This window comes from Ipomoea triloba, chromosome 14 (assembly GCF_003576645.1).
Source record: "Ipomoea triloba cultivar NCNSP0323 chromosome 14, ASM357664v1".
NCBI lineage: Eukaryota > Viridiplantae > Streptophyta > Magnoliopsida > Solanales > Convolvulaceae > Ipomoea > Ipomoea triloba.
Window position 1 is genome coordinate 9,668,903 of NC_044929.1, and position 27,213 is coordinate 9,696,115.

The window sequence follows — 27,213 nt, forward strand, 5'->3', positions numbered from 1 at the left end:
TTTGGACTTTTTGCGTCTAGAGTACTCCAGACGCATATGCCGTAGACGCAATTGGTCCGTCCGGAAGTCCGGAACTGCCCTTCCGGACGCAGATGGATTTTTTTTTTTTAATTTATAAAAAAAAATAAAATTATTTAGAGAATTAAATAATAGTACAAATATAAGCTATACTTGTTTATTAAAAACTAAATTAAAATAAACCGATACAAAAAATAAAAGAAAAGAAAAATAAAAAACCATTATAAAGAAACACACAAACCTTTTTAAATTGGCTCTCCCAATAACGGATGCAATAGGAAGCACACTCATGCTTGCTTAGCATATCTAGTGGCATAGAATCAAAACCAGGAAGACCAATCTGACAGTAATTAATTAGAGAAGTAATATGGTCAGCAATTAATGCAATTGATCAACAAATTAAAGAATAAAATATTAACTCTGATCTACACCAATATCATATCATATCATTCCAAAGTTAACCAATATCAATTACAGAAACAACAAAGCAGCCTCTTCAATTGTTAATTTAGAAGCAATTTCTGCAACTTGCTTGTACTTCTCTTCATATTTCTTTTGAAGCAACTCAGCCTAAATCAGGGAAATGATCATGGATTATAAGGAAATGGAAGCGTGGCTAGAAGGAAGCAGAGGCAGACATGCCGACACAAAGGTCCATGTTTGCAAAAGTTTACCTCACGTTTATCAGCTAAAGTCCTTGTAAAGCATAGCCATTTTGCTTACCTGAATCGTCTGTCTGTGGTGTTTGTAGATATTGATCCGTACAGTTGCTTTTTTGAATTCTGGATTTGTGCTTTTCACAACATCATAATCCCACTGTTTTCTTCTATTAAAAGTAACAGACCCACAACATCATATCTGTTTAGTGAAGTTGTGCACATCACAATTTTAAGGAATTTAACATGAGCCCAGCCTAGTGAGGTGGAGCCAAGTCAGGCAACAATTTTACAACTCACACAAAGTCTCAATACTTCTAGCCAAAATCTCTTGGTTAAATCCACATTGGCCTCTACTTTTGTTGCCTTCAAATCTTTTTAGCCGCAGTTACAGCAGCTAGTTTAAGTATGCATATTTCCCAAAACCCAATCGATTTCCATGGTTGGTGACTGATTAAATTAGATGATGAGAAAGTATAATAGAAGTAAGAATATCAGAAAAGAATAGTGAAAGAAAGGCCAGGAGTAGAATATAGAAGCCAAAAAGGCATTCTTGCTAATTACTTTTAATTTAAAAGTTCAAATGATAATTATAATATTCATATGGGCAATATACAAACACATTAATAGACACACATTTTCTTTCTTTTTTTTTTCCTTGACTTGTTAAAAGGCAATTACAAATTTTGGTCTCTTCCAATTCTGTAATACTTTATTTAGATGGAAAAAAAATCAGAATATGTAATAAACATTCCCATGGCTCTAAACCTGCTTTGTCTACAGGTCCCCATTCTTCAAAGTGAAACAGCAAGCTCTAATTAGTACAAAGGAGAGGATTCATACTTTTTCTCTTTTAGGTTGGGATGGGCTGGAGAGTTTTACAAGGCTAATATCTAGTTTAAGACATTTATATAATAACTTGGACAATTTTTAATCATCAGGAGAAGAACAAATTTAAAAGATATCTGCAATTCGAAATTGTAAGTGCATCACCTTGATGAGCCTCAGATTATAACATAATGGAGCATAGTAAACAGAAATACAAATGGACACTTCAACCTTCAGTATAAAACTTAGTTCTGACTTACCGTGTAGCACTCCTTATTTGTATCTGATTCAGCTACGTTTAGGGCCCATGTGCGAACCCGTTCAAGCCCTTTTAAAATGTCAGCATTTCCTTCAGTTAGGGCAGATGTGATGAAAGAGGGGTGAAGAGAAATCAATATGCATGATGCTGCAAAAAGCACAGATCTACTAACGTATGCTTCCTTATGATAAGATACCTCCCTGTACAGTAACAAGTAACCACACTTGAGAATCACAAGATCATAAAAGAGATCAAGGAAATATAGCACTCTGATTCACAAAAGTGATACTACATTGACATTTTTTTCAGGTACCACACATGTTGTACTTTTATTAGTAAATCACAAACCAGGTTTATTAGGTTCTTGGGAGATGTATGGATAACCAAAAGCCTAAACTCCACCGGTTTGAAGAATGATCTATATGAATAATTGTTAGTACCTTGATCTCAGCAAATCCAGCAGAGGAGATGCCAAAACAGATGCTTCTGGTGGCCCAATATCCCTTGGCACAAACCAGTTATCAATAATAGTGAGTAAAGTTCTTCCAAAGTTTGAGTTGGATCATGAATGCATCTGCCCTTACATAAAATGAACATAATATGTAATAAACAAGTCAAATTAACAATCTAACAATTACCAATTGATTTGAAGATTATGGTTTTCCCTGCATACTTTTCCTAATTCTTTTAATAATATACCACTATTTGCTAGATTGAACTCTTTAGTTCTAGAACATAAGATTTTCAAAGGGATGCAAGGGAAATAATATTATGTGATCGCAGCCTGACATTTAACTTACAGTGAAAAACCCTCTGGCTCCATTTCCAGCATCAACAACTATATGGAATACCTCCAGGGGCTTCTCTGAGAAATTAAGAAAGAGGATGTCAAAGATATTAACAAAGAAATGCAACTGCAATCATTACAAAAAATAAATATTGATGGCATGACAATTCTATAGTGATAACCAATATTTTTGTCTTTAAAAATGTCTGCAATTGTTATTTGCTTCAACCAAATATATGACAAAATAGTTACCTATATTACCTATGGTTATAAATTATGGAACTTGGAAAGTATGGTTATAAATTCTTGAAAAAATAACTTACTTATAGCTAATTTAGTGTTTTTTAGAAACTGTGGATGCTTAGTCAGATTCTCAAAATGATGCTCCTTTAAATACTCATCTGCACGTGAACCACCATGGCCTGCAATAACACATGAAGATCATCGCAGAAATCTCAGACCTTGACTCATATAAAGATGAGTATACAACAGCAGGTTCTGCCCATGGTTATCAAAATGTTTTCAAGCCTGATAACACAGACTTAAAATATGCTTATGGAATCAAAAGGCAACCCAACTCAAGGCCCTGTCTTATTAAAATAAAATAGCAAGTATAAGAGCTAAAGAAACTACCAATGGCTACTAACTCAAGATTTTAAATGGAAGGGTCGTCAAAACAGTTCTAACCATCAAATATCTCAAACAAACAAACTGTTTCTCCCTCAATTTTAGAAGTCTTCATATTATAACAATCCTCCATGCTGGCTCAATATTAAAGGACTAGCAAAGACCAGTAACAGAGCAATAGTGCACAGCTAGCTCTCTATTCATATTTATAGTCTAAAAATGTATAATTCAAATTAAGCAATTATCAAAAACATGTCCAACTAATAATATTTAAGAAATGGCAGACCATTGAGTTACCTTTGATTGAATAAATGCATTAAAACAAAATATAAATGGGGCATTCAACAGCAGAGGAAATTTACCTAGTTATACTCCTAGATATAGAGATAAAGCTCCTTGAGAAGTTAAAAACACACTAATATATGGAGTAGAGACCAAATCAAATCATATAATTCATACAAGCAAAAAATAACTCGTCAAATACTAATACCTTTAATTTACAGTCATGTGTTCTTCTAAATCATGCGTTCTTCTACATCACATTGTAGTACTCCCTCATTTCCTGCAAAAGTAAAATCTCACACACAAAGATTATTCAACTGTAAAAACACTTTTCAAGTTTCAACTCAAATAACAGTTAAAAGAATTATACCTTCATGAAAGGATCCTTGACCTTGTCATTTGAAGCCATCATTGATGACAGAAATTGCTTGTAATCTTCAGTCCATCTCCGAACTGTTATTATACCTTCAGTCCATGCTTCATATGCCAATTTCACCCCATTTACTAAGGAATGCCCCAGCCCAGAGAATACAGTTCCAAGCAAGAAGCAAATAGAGTATCAGCATAAGCCAGTAATACCTAACATATACAATAACAAGCAATTAATCAAAACTAAAATAAACGATAACCAAAATTTCTAAAATATTAAACAAATAAATAAAATAAAAAACGAAATAAACGTACCTGTGTCGACGGCGAGCAGGCGCTATTCCGGCGGCGAAGCAGGAGGCCGAGGCAATGCCGGCGGCGAGGGCAGCAGGGGCGAGGGCATCAGGGGCGAGGGCGTCAGGCGACGGCGGCTAGTGGCTGTGTCGATGGCATGAGGCGAGAGGCAACGGGGGATGCTGCTGTGGACGGCGGCGGTGGCTGTAGACGGGAGGCGATGGTGGTTCGGCGATGGGTGTGGGGAAGGTGGTGCGGCAATGGTGAAAGTGAAGCCAGATCTGCGCGATTTCAAAACATTTTATCTAAAAAAAATTAAATAAAAAATGATATTATTTCAAAAAAATAAAAAATAAAAGTCTAATTTTATTTTCTTTAGTAATATTTTATTATTTTTAAATTTAATTTTTTGTGTTTAATAGTACTTTTAATGTAGTTTCTAAATATATAAATTATATATATTAATGTTAAAATTAATAATATGAAAAATTGGATTAAAAATTACTTCAATCAAGCCTCGTTAAACGAACCAGACAACCAATTTGAGACGGAGGTAGTAATAAATAGTAACTAGCTGCGTCCGAACTCCGAAGTAGGAACTTCGGACGTAGCTGGTTACACTCTAGGGAGCACCTACGTCCGAACTCCGAAGTAGTTACTTTGGACGCAGATTGTCTGCTAAAAATAATAATAATAATTAAATAGTAGATATTTTAATTATAAAAATGCCACCGCATCACTTTACGCGTCCGGAGTTGAAACTCCGGACGCAAATAATCCTATATTTATGATATGTTTTGTACTAGTGATATATGCATAGAAATGAGTTCTCGTGTGGTTGGCTACTTGAGATGCGATTGTGCAGTGAGATGAGAGCCATTGATCTTGTCAATATCAACGTCCAGGATTAACAAGAATTAAAAAAGAAACGCGGTGGCAATTTAGTCTTTTTCCATCTAGGGCAAATTTAAAGTGCGTGGTTTTGTGTTGTGGGCTTAAGGTGTGTCAGTTGATGAAACTTAAGGTGCGTCGGCCTAAGGCTTTAAGCGTGTGGTTTTCCTTCTTTAGGTGCGTGGTTTTCTTTCTTAAGGTGCGTGAATTGTGTGTTTAAGGTGCATTAGTTGTTGAAATTTAAGGTGCGTGGTTTTCTTTCTTAAGGTGCGTGAATTGTGTGTTTAAGGTGCATTAGTTGTTGAAATTTAAGGTGCGCGGTTTTCCTTCTTAAAGTGTTTTGTTTGTGTGCTTAAGGTGCGTGTTTTGTGTACTTAAGATGCGTCATTTTAATGCTTAAGGTTATGTGTGTCATTTCTACACTTAAGGTGCGTCCTTTGTGTGTTAACTGCACTACCGCACGCGAAGTTTTCTTCGCAGGGAACCCTTTCCTATATATATTGTAAGTTTACAAATGATACACGGTCCATTTTATTGGCTTAATTATTTGTCAAAATACACTTTGGATTATATTATGTTATTTTAGGTTTTGGACCGTCAATCAGGATATTTAGCTTTGCTGAAAGATGGACTGTTTCAGCGGAATCTGTCTCATACAGGATGCAGTCAAACACTGTCAAACAGAATTAGTCTCAAAGATTTATTTTATGTGGATATCATATTATTTCAGATTTAAAGGTTAAGTAACTCTCATTTAATTAAGGATTTTCTGCTGCTACTTTGGTGAAGGTTGTTAAGGATTTCTATGCTATATAAAGGATGGAATTGAAGCTCATTAATTCACACACTCCAAGATTATAATCCAGAGCTTCTCACGCGAACACTAAGAGTATTATGCTGATGAATTAATGTCACTTTGATGGTGTCTTTGATGTTGAGTCGTGATTGAAGATTATTGAAGAATTCCCAGCTTGCAGCTAACCAATTCAAGTGTAGATGATAAAGACTGTGTTGGTTTAGGATCATTGTATGTTTGGGCATATATTCTAACTATTGTAACCTTGGTGATCATCTACTGGATTGGGCGAATGCTGAGTAGCCCCACAGACGTAGGAGTTTTAGCTCCGAACTGCGTAGTCATTTCTTGTGTCCGAGTTCATTTCTTTTACTTATGCTTTTATATTTATTTGTCTAAACTGATCAATCTAATATGGACTAATAATTATAAAAACATTAATTAATGTTTAATCCGAACCCTTAAGTCTTATATATATATATATATATATATATATATATATATATATATATATATATATATATATATATAGAGAGAGAGAGAGAGAGAGAGAGAATTGAGGGTAAGATGACAGAGCAAAGAAGCAGCCAAGACGGCACTTTCACTTTCTCATTTTCAAAGGCATCTGCGACTCAATTGCCGCCTTCATAAATATGATGCATTTTGCACTGCACCTAGACCAAGAGTTTCGAGGGAGAATCATGTAAATCACACTTAGAGTTGCATATCACCTGATGCACAACATTTTGATGCAGTCAGTTCAACCTAATAAAAGGACTGCTAAATGTTTTGCATAATTCTTAGTGAACCATTGCATATTATTCACATAAGCATAAAATCAAGACACGAAAAACTCTTACATTTTGCACAATTCTTGGTCATTTAGTCCTCTGTCCCAGATTATTTACATAATCTAGTCCTATGTCCTAGATTATTTACTTATGCATAACGACAATTTCCTTGGGAATTCCCGGAGATACCTCTGTTTCCACCATTAATGGGGTTGCCTTTGAAGCCCCACAACATTAATCTTATACGTGACACACAACTTTTGGCATTATTTAGGTAGATAAGAGAAGCACCAATCCATATACAAATGCTTATACTATATGATAACATAGTCAAAACTATACACTTTTTTACTCACAATCTTATAGAGCATCCCTCAAGATCGAGAAAAAGATGACAATGAACCATGTCAGACAGTAGATTTTCCAAGTAATATGCATCTCTAGAATCTCACAGGGTGATTATGCTAGTGAAGATATATTATATGCAACATTTGACCCAATTTTATTTGTCCCATAAAACATAAAATGACAAAACGTACGGGGTCATTTACTTCATTTCTCTGTTTTTTCATTTCCAGTTTTCCATTTCTCTAGTTTTCTAATTTTCCAATTTTTTAATTTTCATTTCCTATTCCTCCAGTTTTTTCATTCTCTAATAATAATAATAATAATAATAATAATAATAATAATAATAATAATAATAATAATACAATATTGTCCTTCAACATTTATTGTTGTAATCTTGTCCATTTTCATTGTGTGTATATACCAATAAATATAGTTCTATTTCTGTCTTTTGAATATTTATTCAATTTGTATTTATTAATGTAACCCAAAATTTGGATATATAATAATAATAATAATAATAATAATAATAATAATTTCAATACACCAATAAGCATACATTTTATAAAAATAAATATCATTAATTGTAGAGGCATAAGAAATCCATATTCAGATTTTGTAATTGCATCTGAAAATACAAAAGTGAAGAAATAATTTGCAATTTGCAATAATAATAATAATAATAATAATAATAATAATAATTATTATTATTATTATTATTATTAATTATTTAATAGTAATAACAACAACAACAACAACGACAAAGAAGAAGAAAGAAATGAAAAGGGAAAAAAAAAGAGAGGGGGAAAAAAGAGAGGGAGAAAAGGAAAATGATAGGGAAGAGAAGAGGCACACGCAAGCATGAATAAAACCCGCGACCTAGCGCAGTATGCCCCCGCGTCCACTGTCCACCCGTGCAATCCATTTCTCTATTTGGAGAATACCTTTTCTTATATCTCCAAAATTGTATAAGAAGTAGAAGAATGGAGATGAGATTGAAATCGGAAGAATAAATTTAGTAAACAAGTTCTCCAATTTTCATTTTTCGACTTCTTCAATTCTCCATTTTTTTTGGAAAATCCTCTATTTTTCCAAGTTACTAAACGACCCCTAAGTCTTATATGCTTTTCCACGTCATTAAAAAGAAACATTTGACTCTCTTTGTTGTTAGGTATTGAAAAGCAAACTTTTATGATGCACATATAAGCCTAGAAATGATACGTGCAATATGTTAGATAAAATAATCTAACCATACAGAATAGTTTATAAGAAACCTGACCTCGTAGTAGCGGAAGCGGAAGTAGTGTTGATCTCCAGCCATAGTTGATGCGTGATGCCTCTTGAACGGTAGACCATTAGCCATATTTGGCTCATAATTGACTCAGAACCCTAGATGGTGTATTGGTATCTACTGAACAGTATGAGTACCATATTTGAATGTGCTACATAATGAATATATCCTATATCCCATCAATTCAGGTTTATATAGGCACAGAGTCTGGTTGAATAACAATTACTAGTTATTCAGTCCAACCAAACTACTTTTTTTTTTGACAATCAACCAAACTACTTAATAAGCCTGGTTAACTTGCACCACTTAATTAAGGTCCTAATATATAATACATATATATTATTAGGGAAAATCTTACATTCTCCCACTTGGTGCAAGTACTAACACAACCCTCATCAAAGAACAAAACACGCGAATCATAGTGACATGTCCTCTATTTGAGAGAGTAGTATCCATTATGGTCACATGCATTTTAATTCTCCAACTTAGGTCCTTCATGAACAAAACCAATGTTTATTCTCGGTATCTTAATGGATGTTTCTCAAAATATATATTATGTGCACAACTGAAGAGAAGAAACCATCCAAAACATTTGTACAAAAGAGTACACTGTATGATCTCTAAAATCCTTAAAAGCATGCCTTAAATAGAGATATCTTAACGTTAGCATAATGCTAATTGTATTCCATGGCTTCTTTATAACTGAACTTAAACACTACCTCTAACAGCTAAGAGCTTGGAGTTGCCACGTCTATCACTCACACTCATTAAAATAGCCAAAAGATAGTTAAGTCACAGAAGCATTCCAATAACTTAGAGAACAAGCAAAAAATCTCTAAGTCCATATTTTTGGAATCTTAAACGTACACCATAACTTCCCAAATAATCTCAATATCCAGTTTAAAAATGAACTAAACATTATGAGTCTTACTTTTATGTCTCACAAAATTGTTTTCGAGCCTTACATACCATAATGGCCCATGATCAATTTTGAAGAAACTAAAGGCTCTATTAAACGCTAAAGAATGACAGTCCACCACAAGTTAGATGATTTTGTTCTAATAAATTCCTTAATATTGTTATAACATTTTCATAAATATGTTGCACAACCAAATGTTTAATAATTTGAACTTATGAATTTATATGAACAAATACAAGATTAATACTTGTGGAATTGCATGGACTTGGTGTTTGATATACAATCCAATTTGCATTAGGATGTATGAAGACAATAATTAAATCCATAATCTTTAGTGGAGCATCTTAATGATCTTTCTTTTTCTAAATGATCACTCCCACTGTTCTTCAGCAAAATTAATGATATACACACTCATAATTGATTTGACCAACTAATAAATGAAGATAGAATTCCCCACCATTAGTTGGCATACTAAATAATCAATGCTATTTTATTCCAATTAAAGTCCAACTAAATAATGAAGATGTAATTCCCCACCACAGTTGAACATACTAAAAAACAAAAAAATACACCTTCCAAAACCAAGTTAGAATTTGGCTCAAAAGATACATTTTATTCTTGGAATCCAAAACAAGTATATATATCATGTCACGTAACTTACTATAGTTAGTCTAAAAAACTAAGTAAGCTTTCATGGATTAATTAATAAAAGTGGCTAAATTTTGGGAAGTAACTAAATACATGTTTTGCCAATGCAAACCATGAAACTTAGAATTTATAATTGGATTGAATTTACAAATTCTAAGAAATTGTGATCAAATTATTATTTCATGGGTTGAGGAATTTATTGACATAAAACTTTCTTGTAGACTAAAATTTTAATTCTATTAAATCCAATTAAGAAACCCTTTATGATAATATTTTATCTCAATTATCAAATAGCCAGAAGAATCTAGAGACATAAAATAGCCAGAAGAATCTAGAGACATAAAACTTGCCTGTGGGCTAAAGTTTTACTCAATTAGAACCAACTCAAAATTTTTATTTATGATGAAACAATTATCAAATGAGTTGAAGAATCAAGTGACATAAAACTTGCATGTGGGCTAAAGTTTTAATTTAATAAGATTCATTACAACCATTATGATAAAAAAAAAACTTAAAGAAATCAAGTTGCTTTTCCTTAACCCCGTGGGCACGTAATTCAAGAAATATGATCCAAAGTTTACATCATAAAATTAAACTTCATGATAGAATTGAAAATTATTTACAAAAAAATATAAAGTAAATAAATTGATTTATTTCTATCATCACTAATAAAACTACTAAACTACATTCCAATACATAATTGTTTGTGGGCTAAATTATGAACGTAGTCTAGTATTTCATCCTAATTAATTATACAAATATAATGAAATTTCCTGTAGGCTAAATTCCATCATATTACATACAATTAATCACAACTTATATGTCTAAAACTTTATGTGATCAAAATAAACCGCTCAATATATAATTTTAACTGATTAAAGGATGTTACGTTGTGGCTACTCACCAACCAAATTAAAATTATAAGACCACTAGACATTTATCAAATCCTTGCGTAATCTTTATGTGATTAAGATAAAGATATATATATAATTTAATCTGATTAATAATGCTGTGGCTACTCCCCAACCAAATTAAAATTATAATATCAAAACTTAATAATCTTAGGTAGTTGAATATGTTGTGGCTATTCCTTAATTAACCAAGATTGAAAACTTAAGAGACTTCAGTAAATTAAAGATGGTATGACTATTCTTTAATGAACTGAAATCAAATCACATTGCAAGAAATACTTAAGATTTTGACAAATTATACCAAATCATGATGGGATTTCAAATGTATATACCCTAGGAAAGTTGGTAAAACAAAACCTCACTAAAGACCAACTCTTTAGATAGTATCAATTTAAGGAGACTAGTGGCCAACATGTTCTTAAGTCATGACCATAAAATTAGTATGCCTCCCCGATTCATATATACATAATGTATAACTGTTTGGGGTATAAACAAAAAACTATACGGTATAATCCAAAACTGAATAGTTCACATATGAATAAAGCCTAAAAATGGTGAACTAAATTAACGGACTAAATGTGCTTAAATTCAGGCACTACTTAATATAATTTCATTCTAAATTTATGCATTGCTAAAGGCATAATAATAAAATTGCATAATTTAAAACAGAATATATTTTTATGACAAATATGCATAAAATTAAGCATTATTAAACTCATATATTCTTAACAAATTGCAACATAAAACAATTTTAATATGGGTTTACAAAGTATAAACTTAATATTCAAACTCTAATGACTCCAAACCAAAAGAGACCCAAAGTTTTGAATAATGAAGTAATATCTAACCAAAAGTATATATTGTCATTTGTAACCCAAACAAACCCAAAATTGCATAATTAAACTTAATATTATGCACTTAATGTGATTGAATGCATAAAACTATCTAAAGAGTATGAAATTACACCAAATATTAATTTATTCATACTTAACCAAATATGGGTAATAAGAACTAAAATCATAATTCAAAGAACTAAATGAATTATGGCATAAATGGCAATAGTCAATTGCCTAGCAAATATGTTTTTTTTTTAAAAATTACTGAATTAATTCAAAATCACTCTCCATAACCCAATTAATAATATTATTATCATTAATGAAAAAATTGCAAATAATCCAAAAAAAAAACAATAAATAACCATAATAATATTATCACATTAAATAGGAAACTAAATATGAAAAACAATAGTTAAAACCGCTCACTGTAGGAACATTTTCGAATATAATTTTGAAACTTAATAAAATTTGAAGCCCGAAAAATGTCAAGAAAATGATAATGTCCATAATATTTTCTTAATTGGAACATTGTCACATGAACTTAATTGGAAACAATTCAGGATTCATAAATGAATACCATATTAATATTAATGGTTTCATTAATTAAAATATTTAATGGTAATAAGCAATATTATAACCACCATTAAATAAGCTTCACTTTGCATAAAACAAACATACTACTCAAGGTAAAGACAAGACAACAAGTTTTCCCCTAAGAATTTTTTCTGAGCCTTCAGTCCTTGTGATAGATGTGTCTATGTGATTCAACAATTACCTAAAGAGTTAGTGTTATCAAAATCTATATACTCTCAATCACTGTCCCATTAAAGTTGACCAACTTATGTTTCTAATCCATCCCAAATTCCTTCACCTACCTCTAATCCTCATTGCAAATTACTTTGAAATAACATTTTACATTATTCATAGCAAATACTATATATTGTGATGGAATAATAAATTGAATGTATTCTCCATGAGGAAAGTTGAACAATGATCTAAATCATAGAATTAAGCTTTGTTGGGTGAAGTGGATGAGTGTCATAGGCCTTTTATGTGGCTCTGAAGTTGAATGGAAAGTTGTGCAGCACAGTAATTAGGGGTTATATTATTGTGTTGGATGCTAACTGTCAAAGAAGCAAAATATTCATAATGCGATCTTTATGGATATGAGAATACTCGGATGGATCTATGGAGGATTTACTTGGGGTGACATAGAAAAATGAAATGCAAATACAAACATTTCAATTAATTTAATGTCAAAGAGTAGAGCAACTTAGACTCTATTTTGTTTTTAAAGATACACTAAGCATAAAAAATGTATTGTATTCAATTGGAGCTAGAAATGGAAATTGCACCCATACCCAACATAATACTCAAATGGGTATAGTGATTTGAACCTAGTCCAAGGTTCAAATCAAGATGGAGTATTGTCCCAAGGAAGCTCTCAATGCAAGGATAGAGATGGATCGAAATACCTTAAACCACACGAGAAACCCTTAGTCCTGAATCCTCAAAGACTTAGAAGGATCTCATGGTAGCTTCTTCAAGTACCTCGATGATGCAATCTTCAATCAACTAGAGTCGGATCTAGTTTTCTTCGATTCAAGAACGAGTCCACGAACCTAAATCTAAGGTTGAAGAAAGGAAGATTGATTCGAGTCCACGAATCAATTTGCTAGTTGAGTCCACGACTAGCCACTGATTGAGTCCACAATTAGCCATAAGGTTTCTTACACAAGTGTAAAGAAAAACTTAAGAATTTTATTGAATGAAAGCTTTCATTAGACTGATATGATTGTGCCCTATTTATAGGTATAAGGACATCATTATAATCCTAAATACAATAAGAAAAAGAATCCCAAACCTAATCTATAAAGCAAGTAAAGATACCAAAAATAATAGGGCTGATTTGGGCGTAACTTAATCCCCAAAATCAGCACTTAAACAATTATAAAAAGCCTTGAGTTCTTCTACATCTTTTACAATTGGGCTTGAATTGGATTTCCACCATCTTTGAACATAACCAATGAAGAGTTGTCTTAATTGTTTAGACTTAGATCTTGTGATTGGCCCAATTGGTACTCTTAATGGATTTTCAGTAGTTTGGGTTACATTATCCTCCCCTTCTTGAAAAGGATTCGTCCTCGAATCTGTGCAATCATATGGGGAAAAGTCTGAAATATTGAAAGTAGAAGAGACACTGTATTCTCCTCTAAGATCAACCTTATAAGCGTTGTCTCCAATCCATGATATAACTTGAAACGGGCCACTATAATACTTTGATCTATCAAATGGAATTCTTCTTGGGCTTTCTTGTTTCTTCCACCAATGATGCTTTAAGGATGCAGTGATGGGCCTTGTGATGAGCACACTATGGACTCTTATTGGGGTCCATGTGTGCCGGTTCCTATTATTTTCCCCTTCTTGAAAAGGATTCGTCATCGAATCCAAATCTTCAATGAAAGACAAATAAGTAAGCTCACTTTGTGCTTTATCACGCTCATGCAACTTTTTCTTGGGATGCTTTGTAACACCCCGTAATTTCGTTCAAGCCTTGAGACCGGTAATTAGGGCTGGGCATAAATCGGGTCCAACCCGAAAAACCCGCGGGTTCAACCCATTTGACTCGAATCGGGTCGGATTTGAGCCAAAACGGGTCAAACCCGCAAAATTACAAACACAAATTAATGTTGTCGGATCGGATTTCGGGTTCGCCGTTTGAGTTTCGGATTCGACCCGAAACCCGAAATATATATAAGTATATAAAGGAAATATATGTTAGGGTTGAAGGCATTCATCTCATTTGCGCCTCACGCCTCTCGCTCCTCACCTCACCTTGTCATCCAGACACCATCTCCGCCTCACCTCAAACCTCTCATCCAGACACCACCGCCGAAGTCTCTTTGTCTCCGACACTCTGCCTCTCACCCCTATGGTGTTCTGACCCTCTCAGCCACTCCGATCCGGCTCCGCCACTTCACCCTTTTCGCGAGACAGTGACTTCGACTCCTTCTCAGGTTCTCACCGTCGACTCTCGCCTACCGGTAAGTCTCCTCTAACATCACACTTTTTGAGTTTTATCTACTCATACTCATATTCTGATTATTCTTTCACACAGGAAACCCTAGATCCAGAGATATGCCCTTAGCTTCTTCAGTGACTAGCCATGAAAATCTAACAGGAGTGACAGGTAATTTACTACTACTCTGCTAGTTTGCTATTTTCGTTTTTTTTAAAGTTTTTTTAAAATGTTTTCTTTGCATTAGTTTAACTAAGATTTTTTTCAGAAATTATAGTTGGTCACTTGGTCCTACAATTTTGTTTACAGAAAATTTGGTTTAACTATGATTTTTCCAGGATTTTTTAATTAGTTGGTTTTTTTTTTCTAGAAAACTAAAGTTAACTATAATTCATTTACAGAAAACTTGTTAATGTATCCATTAAAATTAGAGTTTAAATTAAAATTTTGTGTAGTTCTAATTTTGTGTTAATTGTGTTATGAGTTTATGAATATACTAATAATTGTTAAAGTCTTAATTCTTGAATTTTATGAATTTTTTAAATTAATGAATAAATGTGATTTTGTGAATATACTGTCATATTGTTGAATAGTATATTCTTGAAGTTTATGACAAAAATTGTGAACTGTTAATACTTGTGAATTCTCATTTTAGGGTGAAATGAGAATGTATGGTTCTGCGGTTTTTAAGACATCATTTGGGAGATAAGGTATGTATAAATATTGAAGATTTGGAGTTTTTAATGAAGTTCTTTGTATCATTGTATATTTGTATATACATATGATTTTGAAATTATGCTAACTCAGAATTCTGTATGAATGCATTTAAAATACTTTTTGAGTTCATATAAAATTATAAATTATAATAGTGCAATTCTTTGTATCAATATCTGAAAAATTTTGGTGTTTATTTCTTAAAAATCTTTTTGTTGTAAATTTTTAGTTGGTAGTATTCAGTGAGTTCACTGAATATTGTAGGTTTGATTTTGTTGTCTGGGATAATTTGGTAGTTTTGTACTCATGCATATGTGTATGTGTGAATACATATATAAATAGATGTATGAGGTGGTGAATGGTGATGATGATGTATTTTTTTGAGATTTGTCCTAAATGATCTTTAATTGCATTTGCAGTCAATGTTATGTAACTTAGGTTGTCAAAGGAAATTCTTAATAGTCTTTTTGTGTTTGCTTTCAAGTTCAAAATTAAATGTTTCTCAAATAAAGTTGCAGTCGATTGTATTGTGCAAAGATAGATAGATAGGTGATATTATTTGTATGAGACTCATCATCCTGCATCCTTTCTTTATTACTAGAGATGAGATATGCTGAAATCTTTAACTATTGACTTGGCTTTTATTTCTCACAGGCCAGCCAAAATTTTTATCACCCATCATTTCTGTTACTTTTTGTCTGTTTCATAGGCAATATAGTGCATGTACCTGCATGCAACTGGACAACTACCAATATCCCTTTCCTCTTTTAATTATTTAAACTCTTAAATTTTTTACTATGCCTGTGTGGTTAGGTCTGCTGATATCAACTGTGTGTTAATATGTTAGATTTGATCTTATCCCCTGATCTTAACCCCTCTTCTCATTTGAAGGGAATTGAAATTATATTGATCTAACTGTTAATTTCTCTTTATTGCATCAAATATGAAATTCAATGATGGAACTAATACCTATAGAGGATCGAACTACAATATATATATCGATAGATAGATGATTCACTCAAGTTGCCAAGCATCTGCATTTTCACCTATTAAATTTCAATTTTATGTGTTATCGTTATTGATGTTTCATGTTCTTAATAACAGAATATTAGATTTGTAAATTGTTGTAATTTTATTAAAGTTGATGGGTTGTAATAATTACTTTATTTTGAAATTATGATTTTACAAAATTGTAATCCATTTAGCTACTTAAACTCTTAGATTTCTTTATTTTAATTAACATATTTAAAAAATTCGGGTATAGGCACCCGAACCCGATGCAGGCCCGAACCGATAAGCCCGAACCCGAAGATGATTGTTAATATCTCGGTTCGGGCTCGGGTACCAAAAATCCCAACCCGAAAATTTCGGGTACCCGAAATTAGCCACGGGTCGAACCCGAACCTGACCCGTGCCCACCCCTACCGGTAATTATTTCCACCGGGTAATTTATTTGATTTAATTGGGCTTAATCTTTCCAATTGATATACATACATACATACATACATACATACATACATACATACATACATATATATATATATATATATATATATATATATATATATATCCTATTTCGGAATTAATTATTTATTCTAAAGGCCCAATTCTTGATTTAATTCTTGTGAGGGATTTATTCAAATTGGATCCTTACAATTTCTATATGTAAGAGCATTTCTTTATAATGGCCCAATGTATTTATTCTTGAAGGATTAATTTCCTACTAACTAGTAGTATAATAAATAATGTGAGACACATTCTTATAAGGGCCCATTATTTAATGTCTTTACCCTAGTATGATACATATATGATATATGTAATGATCTTTCCTCCTAATATAAAAGTCTTGTACTTGCAACCCTATCATTCTTTTCCCTTTCCTGCAAATGCATTTCCATCCTACTCCTTTCACCTCTAAAGAACCCTAAGTAAATCCTACACTTCCTTCTTCAAGATCCAAGATCAAGGTTGCTCTTTTAGGATTGATAAGGCTTGGGTAAGTGTTTATCTTTAGGAATATGCTTTGCATCATTATTTTCATAATCTTTATATAAGTTCTTATGGTGTTCTTTTGGGGATCTTTTTGGGAAAAAGATGATCAAGGTGGAGGTGATGCTTTGTAAGGAGTTTTTAGGATTTCTTGGTTGAAGTGTGCTCCAAAAGGTAACCATCATGTCCACTAAAACCTATTTTACACTCTTGATCTATGAATATTATTTGGTGTATTGGAATCTTGTGGAAATCTTTACTGCTTAGCCTATTCTTTGTTGGTCTGTGAGTTATTTTGATGGATTTATGAACTTGTGTTCTTGATCCTTTGCATCTTGATGTTTATGAACATTTCTTGGTATGGATTCCATGTTTATTTGGCTTCTAGGAGGTGTAATTTGGGCAATCTGATCCTATTTTTGTATTCTGGAATGAACATTGCGTATTCTGATTTGAGTCTGTGAGCTAAGTGTTGGGTTTGCCCTTGCGGAGTACCCCAACGGTATAATGTGTACCGCTGGAGTCTTCCGCAAGTGGATAGCGGTGAAGGGTGGCAGGGGCGAGTCTTCCGCCAGGGAGCTCCGTCTCCTTCTTACGGAAGGGGGTGGCGGAGAAGGTGGTTCCGTCTGGGAGTTCCGCCAGTTCAGTAGGGACTCTGGTTCTAGTGAGTTGTTTTGTGATCTGTTGTCTGGTTGTTTGACCTTTGATTTTGTTGGGATATTTTGTGGAGTATTTTACCATGATTCTGGAGTGTTTATTCATATCTCTTGGTCCATTTTGGGAGTCTGTTGGTTGGTTGGTTCCTTGATTATATTCTCTGGGAGTTGGTTGTGTTCATAATCTGAGATGAACACTGTGAGTGGATTGTTCTTGGGTTGAATCTGAGTTTGGATATGGAGTGGTGGATCTTTGAGTATCTTTTGGACATTATTTACCTCTGTGATTGGGCATTCTTTGCCTCTGTGATTGGGCATTATTTGCCTCTGTGTTGGGCATTATTTGCCTCTGTGTTTTGGGCATTATTTGCCTCTGTGTTTTGGGCACTATTTGTCTCTGTGTTTTGGGCATTATTGCCTCTGTGCTTTGGGCATCAATTGCCTCTGTGTTTTGGGCACTATTTGCCTCTGTGATTGGGCACCGTTTGCCTCTGTGATTGGGCATCATTTGCCTCTGTGTTTTGGGCACCATTTGCCTTTGTGTTTCGGCTTTTGCCTCTGTGAACTAACTTTAGATTTGATGATTGGTATGAGGGATGGTACTTTGGTTGGAGGTTAAGGTTTTGTGCTTATCCTTGGTTTGAAGTCCGTTTAGTTCCTTATTTGATTCTTGAGTTGTATCGTATCTCGTTGGTTATCGGTTATTCCTTGATATATTGCGGTTTGGTTGTTTCTTGTGAGTATTCGGTTGAGTTTATGATTCGGTTGATATTCCGTTATAGACTTGTTGTCTTGTGCAATTCGGTTGGATATTGGTATTGTTGGAACATCCTTGGTTTATTGCTTATTTAGCGTGTTGTTATTGAGTATCCGATTTAAATACTGAACAGTTTGTTGGTGTGTATATTCTATATGGGTATATGTATGTTTATCACGGGTGTGAATGGTGGTTGCTTAGCAGTCTTTTGCTAATGGTTTCTTACATGTTTTCCAGGTATGGAATAAGTCTAAGCGAGAGCGCGTTAGAGTTTACCGATATGAGGCTGCTTAGACTTAACTTACATTGTTTAGACTTTGTGTTTTGGGCTTGTGTGCCGATGTTGAGATTATATACTCTTGGTTAGATTCTTGTTATGATGACAATGTTTTGAGGATTTATACACTATGCAGTTTCAGATTTTGGATAGCCTGTGCATCTAGGCTGTGTTATTCTTACCTAGATGTGGCATGATACCCCTTAGGTTATAAATCGCTTCCGCTATGTTGTGTTTGATAGTTGAGATAAGCAGCTTTTGTGTTAAAGTTTAGCTATCTCGGCTTGTGAAAGGTTGGGGTGTCACATGCTTGACATGAGTTGCTCCAATTAACTTTATCCTTCTTTTCTTTTGCTTACTATCCTTTTTTGTTACCAAGCGAGGTTGCACTTTGACACCCTGGCTGGTCCTTTCAATTGTATCATTGATTGTGGTCCCTTTGTTTAGCTACAGACTGTGTTAGAGGATTGGAGTGGCGACTGCAATTCCAAACATAGAGGTTCCACTTTGCTCTCTTTGATTTCTTCTTTCTTCGAGGCTAGTTTGAGAGCTTGCTTCAACCTCAGTTGAATTTCTTCTACTTGTTTTGGAAGGAGAGGTTTAAGCATATGTATAAATCTATTGTAGGTGACATTGCATGTGTAGTTGAGTGCATTATAGTAAAAATGTCTATTAGATTTCCATGACCTTCCAAGCAAAACATGTGTAGTACGCATTGGCACAATATCACATAGAACCTCATCATAATACTTGCCAATACAAAAAGGAATAAAAGCTTATTTAGTCACTCTCACATCCCCTGAATCAATAAGAATATATGGTTGGGGGTGATCGATAAGAGGTAACTTAAGGTAGTCCACCATGGATGCACTAGCCAAATTCATACAACGATCTGAGTTGATAATGATAAGGCATCCCATTCCATGAATGTTTCCCCTAGTATAGAGTGGCAGTTGGACTTGCAAAGGGTGTTGTTCCAGATTAGTTATTTGAGTGCTTAACCATTCCATGGCAAAGGATATCATCTATTTTTTGCTCTAATATTTGAGGTGGGTTTAGAACCATAATTTTTTTGGGGTTTTTTTGATGTATATAAGAAATGAAAAGTAAGATAGGAATGATGCTTTTATATATATATATATATATATAACCTAGGAACCAAATTTGTAATGATTATGAGATAAACCTAGGCTCTGATACCAAATTCATATGAACCTTGTCCAAGGTTCAAATAAAGATGGAGTATTGTCCCAAGGAAGCTCTCAATGCAAGGATAGAGATGGATCGAAATACCTTAGACCTCACGAGAAACCCTTAGTACCGAATCCTCAAAGACTTAGAAGAATCTCATGGTAGCTTCAAGTACCTCGATGATGCAATCTTCAATCAACTAGAGTCAGATCTAGTTTCCTTCGATTCAAGAACGAGTCCACGAACCTAAATCTAAGGTTGAAGAAAAGAAGATTGATTCGAGTCCACGAATCAATTTGTTAGTCGAGTCCACGACTAGCCACTAATTGAGTCCACAATTAGCCATAAGGTTTCTTACACAAGTGTAATTGATAGGGATAAAATCACGGTCTTTTTGTACCGACCTCCCGGTCTATATTCCGCCCCCGGGGGTGTGTTTTTGGTTCTCTAAGAGCCCGTCGTTATCCTGGTCTCTACAGACTGGTCGAACTATCATCCCGACCTACAATAGTACCCTATTTTGGGTTGGAACCTTAGCTTATCCGAGGCTAACACCTGACTACCGAGCAATTGGGCTGTTACATGGACCGGTGCATGTTCGACACGCATAGGACTTTTGGCTGTTTTACCTTCTGAATAGTCAAAGAGACCGGGAACCTCTGACCCACTGTCACGTAGACCGGTTTTGTATAGGGTATTCCTACTTGTACCCGCTTTAGTATTAATACAGAGTATTCCAATCGTACACCCGTATTTTACTATATCATTTTTGGCGTCGTCTGTGGGGACCGAAGTGTAGAAGCTGACCACCGCGCTTTCCATTTTTCGGTCTCCGACCATGTACCCTTACATGGACTATTTCGCCGCTGCCAACCTGGAGCAGGAGGCACAATCAGATCTACGATCCCGACTCAGCTCCCGCGACGAGCCGAACAACATGGATGGGGCACCAAACCCTGAACCGGTCAACATCATTGATCAACCCCAGGCATTCCCTATCCCGGTCGGGCCGGTCCCCTATCAATACCCCGCGTAGCCGATGGATCCAAACATGCAGTGGTGGGCTAGTTCACCACGTTTTTACCCGCAGCCGTACGCTCAGTCTTTCCCTTTCCAACTGATGCCGCCCGTTCAACCTCAGGTTCCTCAACTGGAGACTACTACGATAGAAGTCGTCGCAACTACGACGCCCGGGCTGCGAAGAACTCAGTCCGAGAGACGTCCAGTATCGTCCAGATTGCACGAGCCGATTCCTACGCGTCGCCCGGCGCTCTCCCGCTTGAGCGGTTCGGGGGCCGTTCCCCCCGCCGATCGTGAAGACCAGTCGAGGGCGAGCGCCTTTGATCGGATCGATCCCCCTGTCCAGAGAAGGTCAGGAGCTGTTGAAGGAGGGCGTATGTGTTTAGACTTGCCGACCGCTAGCGACGGGGATTCCAGCGAGGACAGTTCATCCAATTTTCGCCGTCACCATCGTCGAGATCAGGCCCGTCCGTTCGGCCTATCCCACGGAATTCTGGATCAGGTGCGCGTTGAATTCAATAGATGGAAACAAGAACAAGGTGATGATAGATCGACTGACCGGGCAAGTAACCTGTTACGGACGCCTTTCACTCAGGATATCATGAGCCAGCCCTACCCCATTGACTTACGCATCCCCGGTGATAAAGATTATGCCAGACAATCAGACCCTGAATAGCATGTTAACTAGTATTACGGTAACATGCTTATGATGGGGGTATCGGAAGCCGTCATGTGTCGAGCATTCTATTCCACATTGACAGAGTCCATTTCCAATTTCTGAGTACTGGCCCGGAAGTTCGTTTAAAGATTCTCCATGTCCAAAACTGTCAAGAAACACTTTACCCACCTAGAAAATGCTAAGCAGCGGGAGGAAGAACCGCTCTCCGTTTTCATCGAGAGATGGAAGATTGCGATGACAGAGATCGATCCGATCGACGATGCCACGGCGATCAATTTGTTACTAGCGTCCTTGCGGGCCGAAAATCTGTACCAGGACCTAATCCTCCGACCGCTCCTTTCCTATGAGGACGCCATTCGCAGAGTGGTCGATCATGCCACGTCCATGGAGGCGAACTCGGCCAAGAGGATGATGGAGACAGGAGGACCGAGGAGAGATCAAAATCAAAGAGACCGACGCCCCAATAACCAAAGGCAAAAGGACCGAGACGGATATCCGATCTACACCCCGTTGAGTAGACCGGTGGCAAAAGTACTGCAATACGCCCAAAGTTGTCATATGATCCAGTTACCTGCTCCATCTAAGGATGGCCCGAAGAAGGACAAGTATTGCGCGTACCACCGGAACCGGGGGCATGACACGGAGGAATGCCATGTGTTGAAGGGCCTAATCGAGGACTTGCTGCAGACCGGCGAGCTGGCTCAGTTCGCAGAAAAGAAGAAGAAAGGTCGACGGGGGTGGAAGAAATTCTTTAAGAAGAACAAGGACAAGAAGGACAAGGACCCCGACCAGGATCGAGAGCCTCCCCCGACCGGGTCTAAACAAGTTATTCATGTGATCTTCGGCGGACCGGAAGGTGGTGACACCGCGGGGGAGCGTCATAATTGGGTTTGAGACTTACACGTCGGCTTGGTCGAAGATGTAACCCCTCGGTTTTCCGACAAAGTTAGGGTTCGAAAATATTTTTTTTTAAGCTATGACATTTATGAGAAGATCTCTCGGTACTTCAAAAGAATTTTTTTTTGACTAAGTTATTAATAAGCTGCGATTTACGTACCGTTTTTTTGACTAAGTTATTAATAAGCTGCGATTTACGTACCGGTCACGAACCGAAAATTTTAAGGATTTGCGATTTACGTACCGGTCACGAACCGAAAATTTTAAGGATTCACTAACAGTTCGAATTTTCCTAGAAAATGGATTATTAAGTACGATACAATTAAGCCTGAACTTCCTACTTAGTTCAAGAGAAATTTAAATGGACTGTAAGAGTGAAATTGTTACGGACTTTCGTACCTAAATTTCGCGGGAGACCGAAAAATTCCCGATTTTAGTGGTTAATGACGAGATTATTTTTAGAATAATTTTGGTGTTAGAATTTTCCCGAATTAAGTTATAATCCTCCGCACCTTTATCTGATTTAATCCCAAACTGGCAAAATAATCCCTACTCTTCAAGATCTACCATGGGGAGTTGACAAGTGTCACCCTATTTCACCACATGGTAATTTAATTAATGCAATGTCATAAGAGGTATGGTAAGATCATACTTGTTTCTTAATCTTCAAGCCAACTTCCCATCACACACTCTCTCTCTCCCATTTTCGAAATTCTTGAAGGAAAAAGAAAAAGAAGAAAACCTCATTCTTCTACATTGTGATCCAAGAACTCCCTAGCTTTCTCTTCAACTCAAGTGCTCCATAATAGGTAAAAACTTTGGTTTTGTTCGGTTAAATCCTTCCTAGAACTTAAGTTTAAGCTAAGAGTTCATGAAAATGTTGTTATTATGGTGATTTTTGTTTAGGATCTTCGGTGAAAAGTTTGGAGGAAGAGATCATCATCTTTCTACGGTTTTAGAAATCTACTTGGGAGGTAAGGAATCCCTTAAGTTGGTTTAGTCACTTGAAGGTGATCAAATGCTAGTAAATTATGTGACTAGGATTTTTATGTCAAAATTATGTATTAAGTTTATGGATCTACAAGTTGGCTCAAAAGACTACACCTTGATTTTTGGTAATTTTTGTATGCATGTTCATAGTTAATTTATGCATGTATATGTTGTGTTTAAGTCCATATAGGCTTATACTTGTGAAAATAGTGGAAAAACGGGGCGTTACAACCCAGTTTTTGCTGCCTGAAGTTGGCAGAATCGGATGGACGCAGCCTTGGACGCGCGTCCACCGCGCGTCCATCGGCGCCCAGGATTTCGGCGTTGCGGCCGAGAGGCCGGACGCCACCACGGACGCACGTCCGCGGGTGTCCGAGACTACGGCGTCACGGCCGAAAGGCTGGACGCAACCACGGACGCGCGTCCGCTGCGCGTCCGTGGCGCCCAGTTTTTCGGCGTCAATGTCGAACGTGCGGACGCCGCCCGGACGCACGCGTCCGCCGTGCGTCCGCCGCTGCGGTAACCGCGAGCCCGTGCGACGCGGAGCCGTTTTCGACCGAACTTTTCCCCGATGTTTTTGCTCCCGAATGTTATGATGCTTGGAAGGCCTACGGGCAACCGAGTCAATTTTTGAAAGCTCAAATATTATTTTTTACATTATGTTCATTAATGTGGGGAAAGATTGTGTTTTCAAGAAACAAGTGTGACCCTTGCCACTTGGAATTTCATGGGGAAAAGTCATTAACAACTATGTGTATTTTGGAGATATATTCGGATAAGAATGATCGCTTGAGTCATCACGTGAATATACTAATTAAACCCAAGGACAGAAAAAATGTTTTGAAAACCTTAATTTCTGGATAATGTTGTTGAAATGTTTGACTTCTTGGGAGGCTTGCGAGCCGGGGCCCGGAAGTTAATGAGATGTTTGACTTTATGGGAGGCCTGCGGGAGCCGTGGCCCGAAAGTTATTGAAATGTTTGACTTCTTGGGAGGCTTGCGAGCCGGGGCCCGGAAGTTAATGAGATGTTTGACTTTATGGGAGGCCTGCGGGAGCCGTGGCCCGAAAGTTATTGAAATGCTTGACTTCTTGGGAGGCTTGCGAGCCGGGGCCCGGAAGTTAATGAGATGTTTGACTTTACGGGAGGCCTGCGGGAGCCGTGGCCCGAAAGTTATTGAAATGTTTGACTTTTTGGGAGGCTTGCGAGCCGGGGCCCGGAAGTTAATGAGATGTTTGACTTTACGGGAGGCCTGCGGGAGCCGTGGCCCGAAAGTTATTGAAATGTTTGACTTTTTGGGAGGCTTGCGAGCCGGGGCCCGGAAGTTAATGAGATGTTTGACTTTACGGGAGGCCTGCGGGAGCCGTGGCCCGAAAGTTATTGAAATGTTTGACTTCTTGGGAGGCTAGCGAGCCGGGGCCCGGAAGTTAATGAGATGTTTGACTTTACGGGAGGCCTGCGGGAGCTGTGGCCCGAAAGTTATTGAAATGTTTGACTTTATGGGAGGCTTGCGAGCCGGGGCCCGGAAGTTACTGAGACGTTTGACTTTGCGGGAGGCTTATCAGCCGGGGCCCCAAAGTTATTGAGATGTTGACCTGCGGGAGGCATGAGTGCCGCGGCCCGAGGTGCTTGAAAATATTCCAAGTATGCCTTACACTTATCCAGGGGGAAACTAAGTAAAATTTTACTAACTATGAAAATCTAGTTACTCCGTAACTAGATTGAAGAATAAAATGTCACGAGTTCTGAATAGTATAGTGTGTGTGTTGTTGAACTCACTATTTTGAGTTAAATGATGAAATTCTCGGAAATGAGAGTGTTATATGCTGATATCACTCATATACTATGCTATACTTTCTTTTGTTGATAATCTGATTGTAGATAGATTGCAACTGATGGGTAAAGTTTACAGTTTCTGAGTATTATGTTGTTTTTGAAACCTTTGTTTACTTTCGAGGGACAATGGATTTCCTTACTTAGCCGTCGTGCTAACTACACTTCATTGTGCCCAGCGGACTCCGATCCGTCGGAGTTTGAGCTCCCCGTTCTAGATTACGATGATTACATGCAGTTTTTGTCTGATGATGATGACCCGTACGCCCCCGGCTACGCTCCAGATCCTCCAGTGCTGACTTGGTACGCCCCCGGCTACGCTCCAGATCCTCCAGTGCTGACTTGTACTCCCGACCCTTACGCTCCAGATCCTCCAGTGCTGACTTGTACTCCCGACCCTGTGCCCACTTCTGTCTCACTGCTGACTTGTACTCCCGACCCTGTGCCCACTTCTGTCTCACTGGCGGTACCGATTTGGTCACCAGTCCCTGTTGAACCGTTGTGCCCTCTAGACATTATTCAGGCTAGCTATGGGTTCTACCCCATAGAGGTTTTACCCGATAGTGATCCCTATGGGTTCTACCCCATAGAGGTTTTACCCGATAGTGATCCTCTCGAGTTTGTCCCCATAGAGGTTTTACCCGATAGTGATCCTCTCGAGTTTGTTCCCATAGAGGTTTTACCCGATAGTGATCCTCTCGAGTTTGTTGTTCGCTAGGTTTTACCCGATAGTGATCCTCTCGAGTTTGTTGTTCGCTACCCTTACCCGTGGGACCCAAGTCCCCTGGAGTATCATGACGAGTGGATGATGCATATCAATACCTGTAACTTTCTGGACCACATCACCTGGTTCGAGGGTGAGTGGCACCTTGTTTGGGGCACCTACACTGGCCCGGTGTACCACTCGTTAGACTAGGTAGTGTCTAGGGTGGGAAGTCAAGTCTGACCTTTTGTGTATATATCTTTTGTAGCCATGCTTGTACTAAGATGGCTAGTGGGTCGGGTCTATCTCAAACTCTCCCAGTGGTTTGTAACTAAACTTTGGTACTTGTTAGTAGCTAGCTTAGCTACTCTTTTGTTGATGCCGTGAATATATATATATCAAGTTATGATGATCATGATGATATAGTACAGTTCCTTATCTTTAGCCTGTGCATCTAGAATGAATCCTATCTGTATGTGATTGGGTTTAGTCTAGGTGTGGCGGTAACTACTCCGATTGTTCGGTACAGCCGAGTCGGGGTGTTATAGGAGAGGCTAGCCTCGAGAAGAGGCCGAAGTTGGAACCGATAGTATTCACAGATTGGGATTTGCCGAACACTACTGATCATGCGACCGAGGCTCTGGTTGTAACCATAGACATCAACGGCGTGGACGTTCAGAGGGTCATGGTGGACACCGGGTCGAGCATCAACGTAATGTACTTGGAAGTCTTTCGAAAACTCCAATTAGACCGGTCCGAGCTGACTCCCGTCAGGACCCCGCTTTCCGGCTTCACGGGGGCCCTGATCCACCTGGAAGGAGTTGTACGCTTGCCAGTAGAGGTCGGGACTATCCCAAAAGTGTTCCGAGTAATGATGGAGTTCGTCGTAGTCGATTTGGCTTGTGTCCACAACGTAATATTGGGGAGGCCGGGGATCTCTC

General features: G+C 37.1%; 1 protein-coding gene and 2 long non-coding RNA genes across 8 annotated transcripts; 2 read left to right on the forward strand and 1 right to left on the reverse strand.

Annotated features, from left to right (window-relative positions):
• Positions 1-396: 396 nt before the first annotated feature.
• Positions 397-4,388, reverse strand: LOC116005255. Of its 6 annotated transcripts, none has more exons than XR_004094919.1 (8): positions 4,142-4,388; positions 3,828-4,036; positions 3,666-3,737; positions 2,872-2,970; positions 2,562-2,626; positions 2,202-2,335; positions 1,763-1,961; positions 397-844 (listed from the first exon to the last, which is right to left on the reverse strand). It is a non-coding gene; the product is annotated as an uncharacterized LOC116005255 (long non-coding RNA). The 6 variants fall into 6 exon arrangements; XR_004094917.1 differs by having other exon boundaries at positions 397-588; positions 742-1,961; XR_004094915.1 differs by having other exon boundaries at positions 397-588; positions 693-1,961.
• Positions 4,389-14,339: 9,951 nt separating this feature from the next.
• On the forward strand, positions 14,340-15,283 carry LOC116005254. The gene is made up of 3 exons (XR_004094913.1): positions 14,340-14,592; positions 14,667-14,738; positions 15,223-15,283. It is a non-coding gene; the product is annotated as an uncharacterized LOC116005254 (long non-coding RNA).
• A 6,702-nt stretch (positions 15,284-21,985) lies between these two features.
• LOC116003918 lies at positions 21,986-22,744 on the forward strand. The gene has a single exon (XM_031243857.1). It carries the CDS (start codon positions 21,986-21,988, stop codon positions 22,742-22,744), a length of 759 nt encoding a protein of 252 aa, XP_031099717.1.
• Positions 22,745-27,213: the final 4,469 nt, after the last annotated feature.

What these genes read in the sequence shown, in the direction of transcription:
- LOC116003918 (XM_031243857.1), top strand. Translation starts at nt 21,986, where the DNA reads ATGTCCAAAACTGTCAAGAAACACTTTACCCACCTAGAAAATGCTAAG.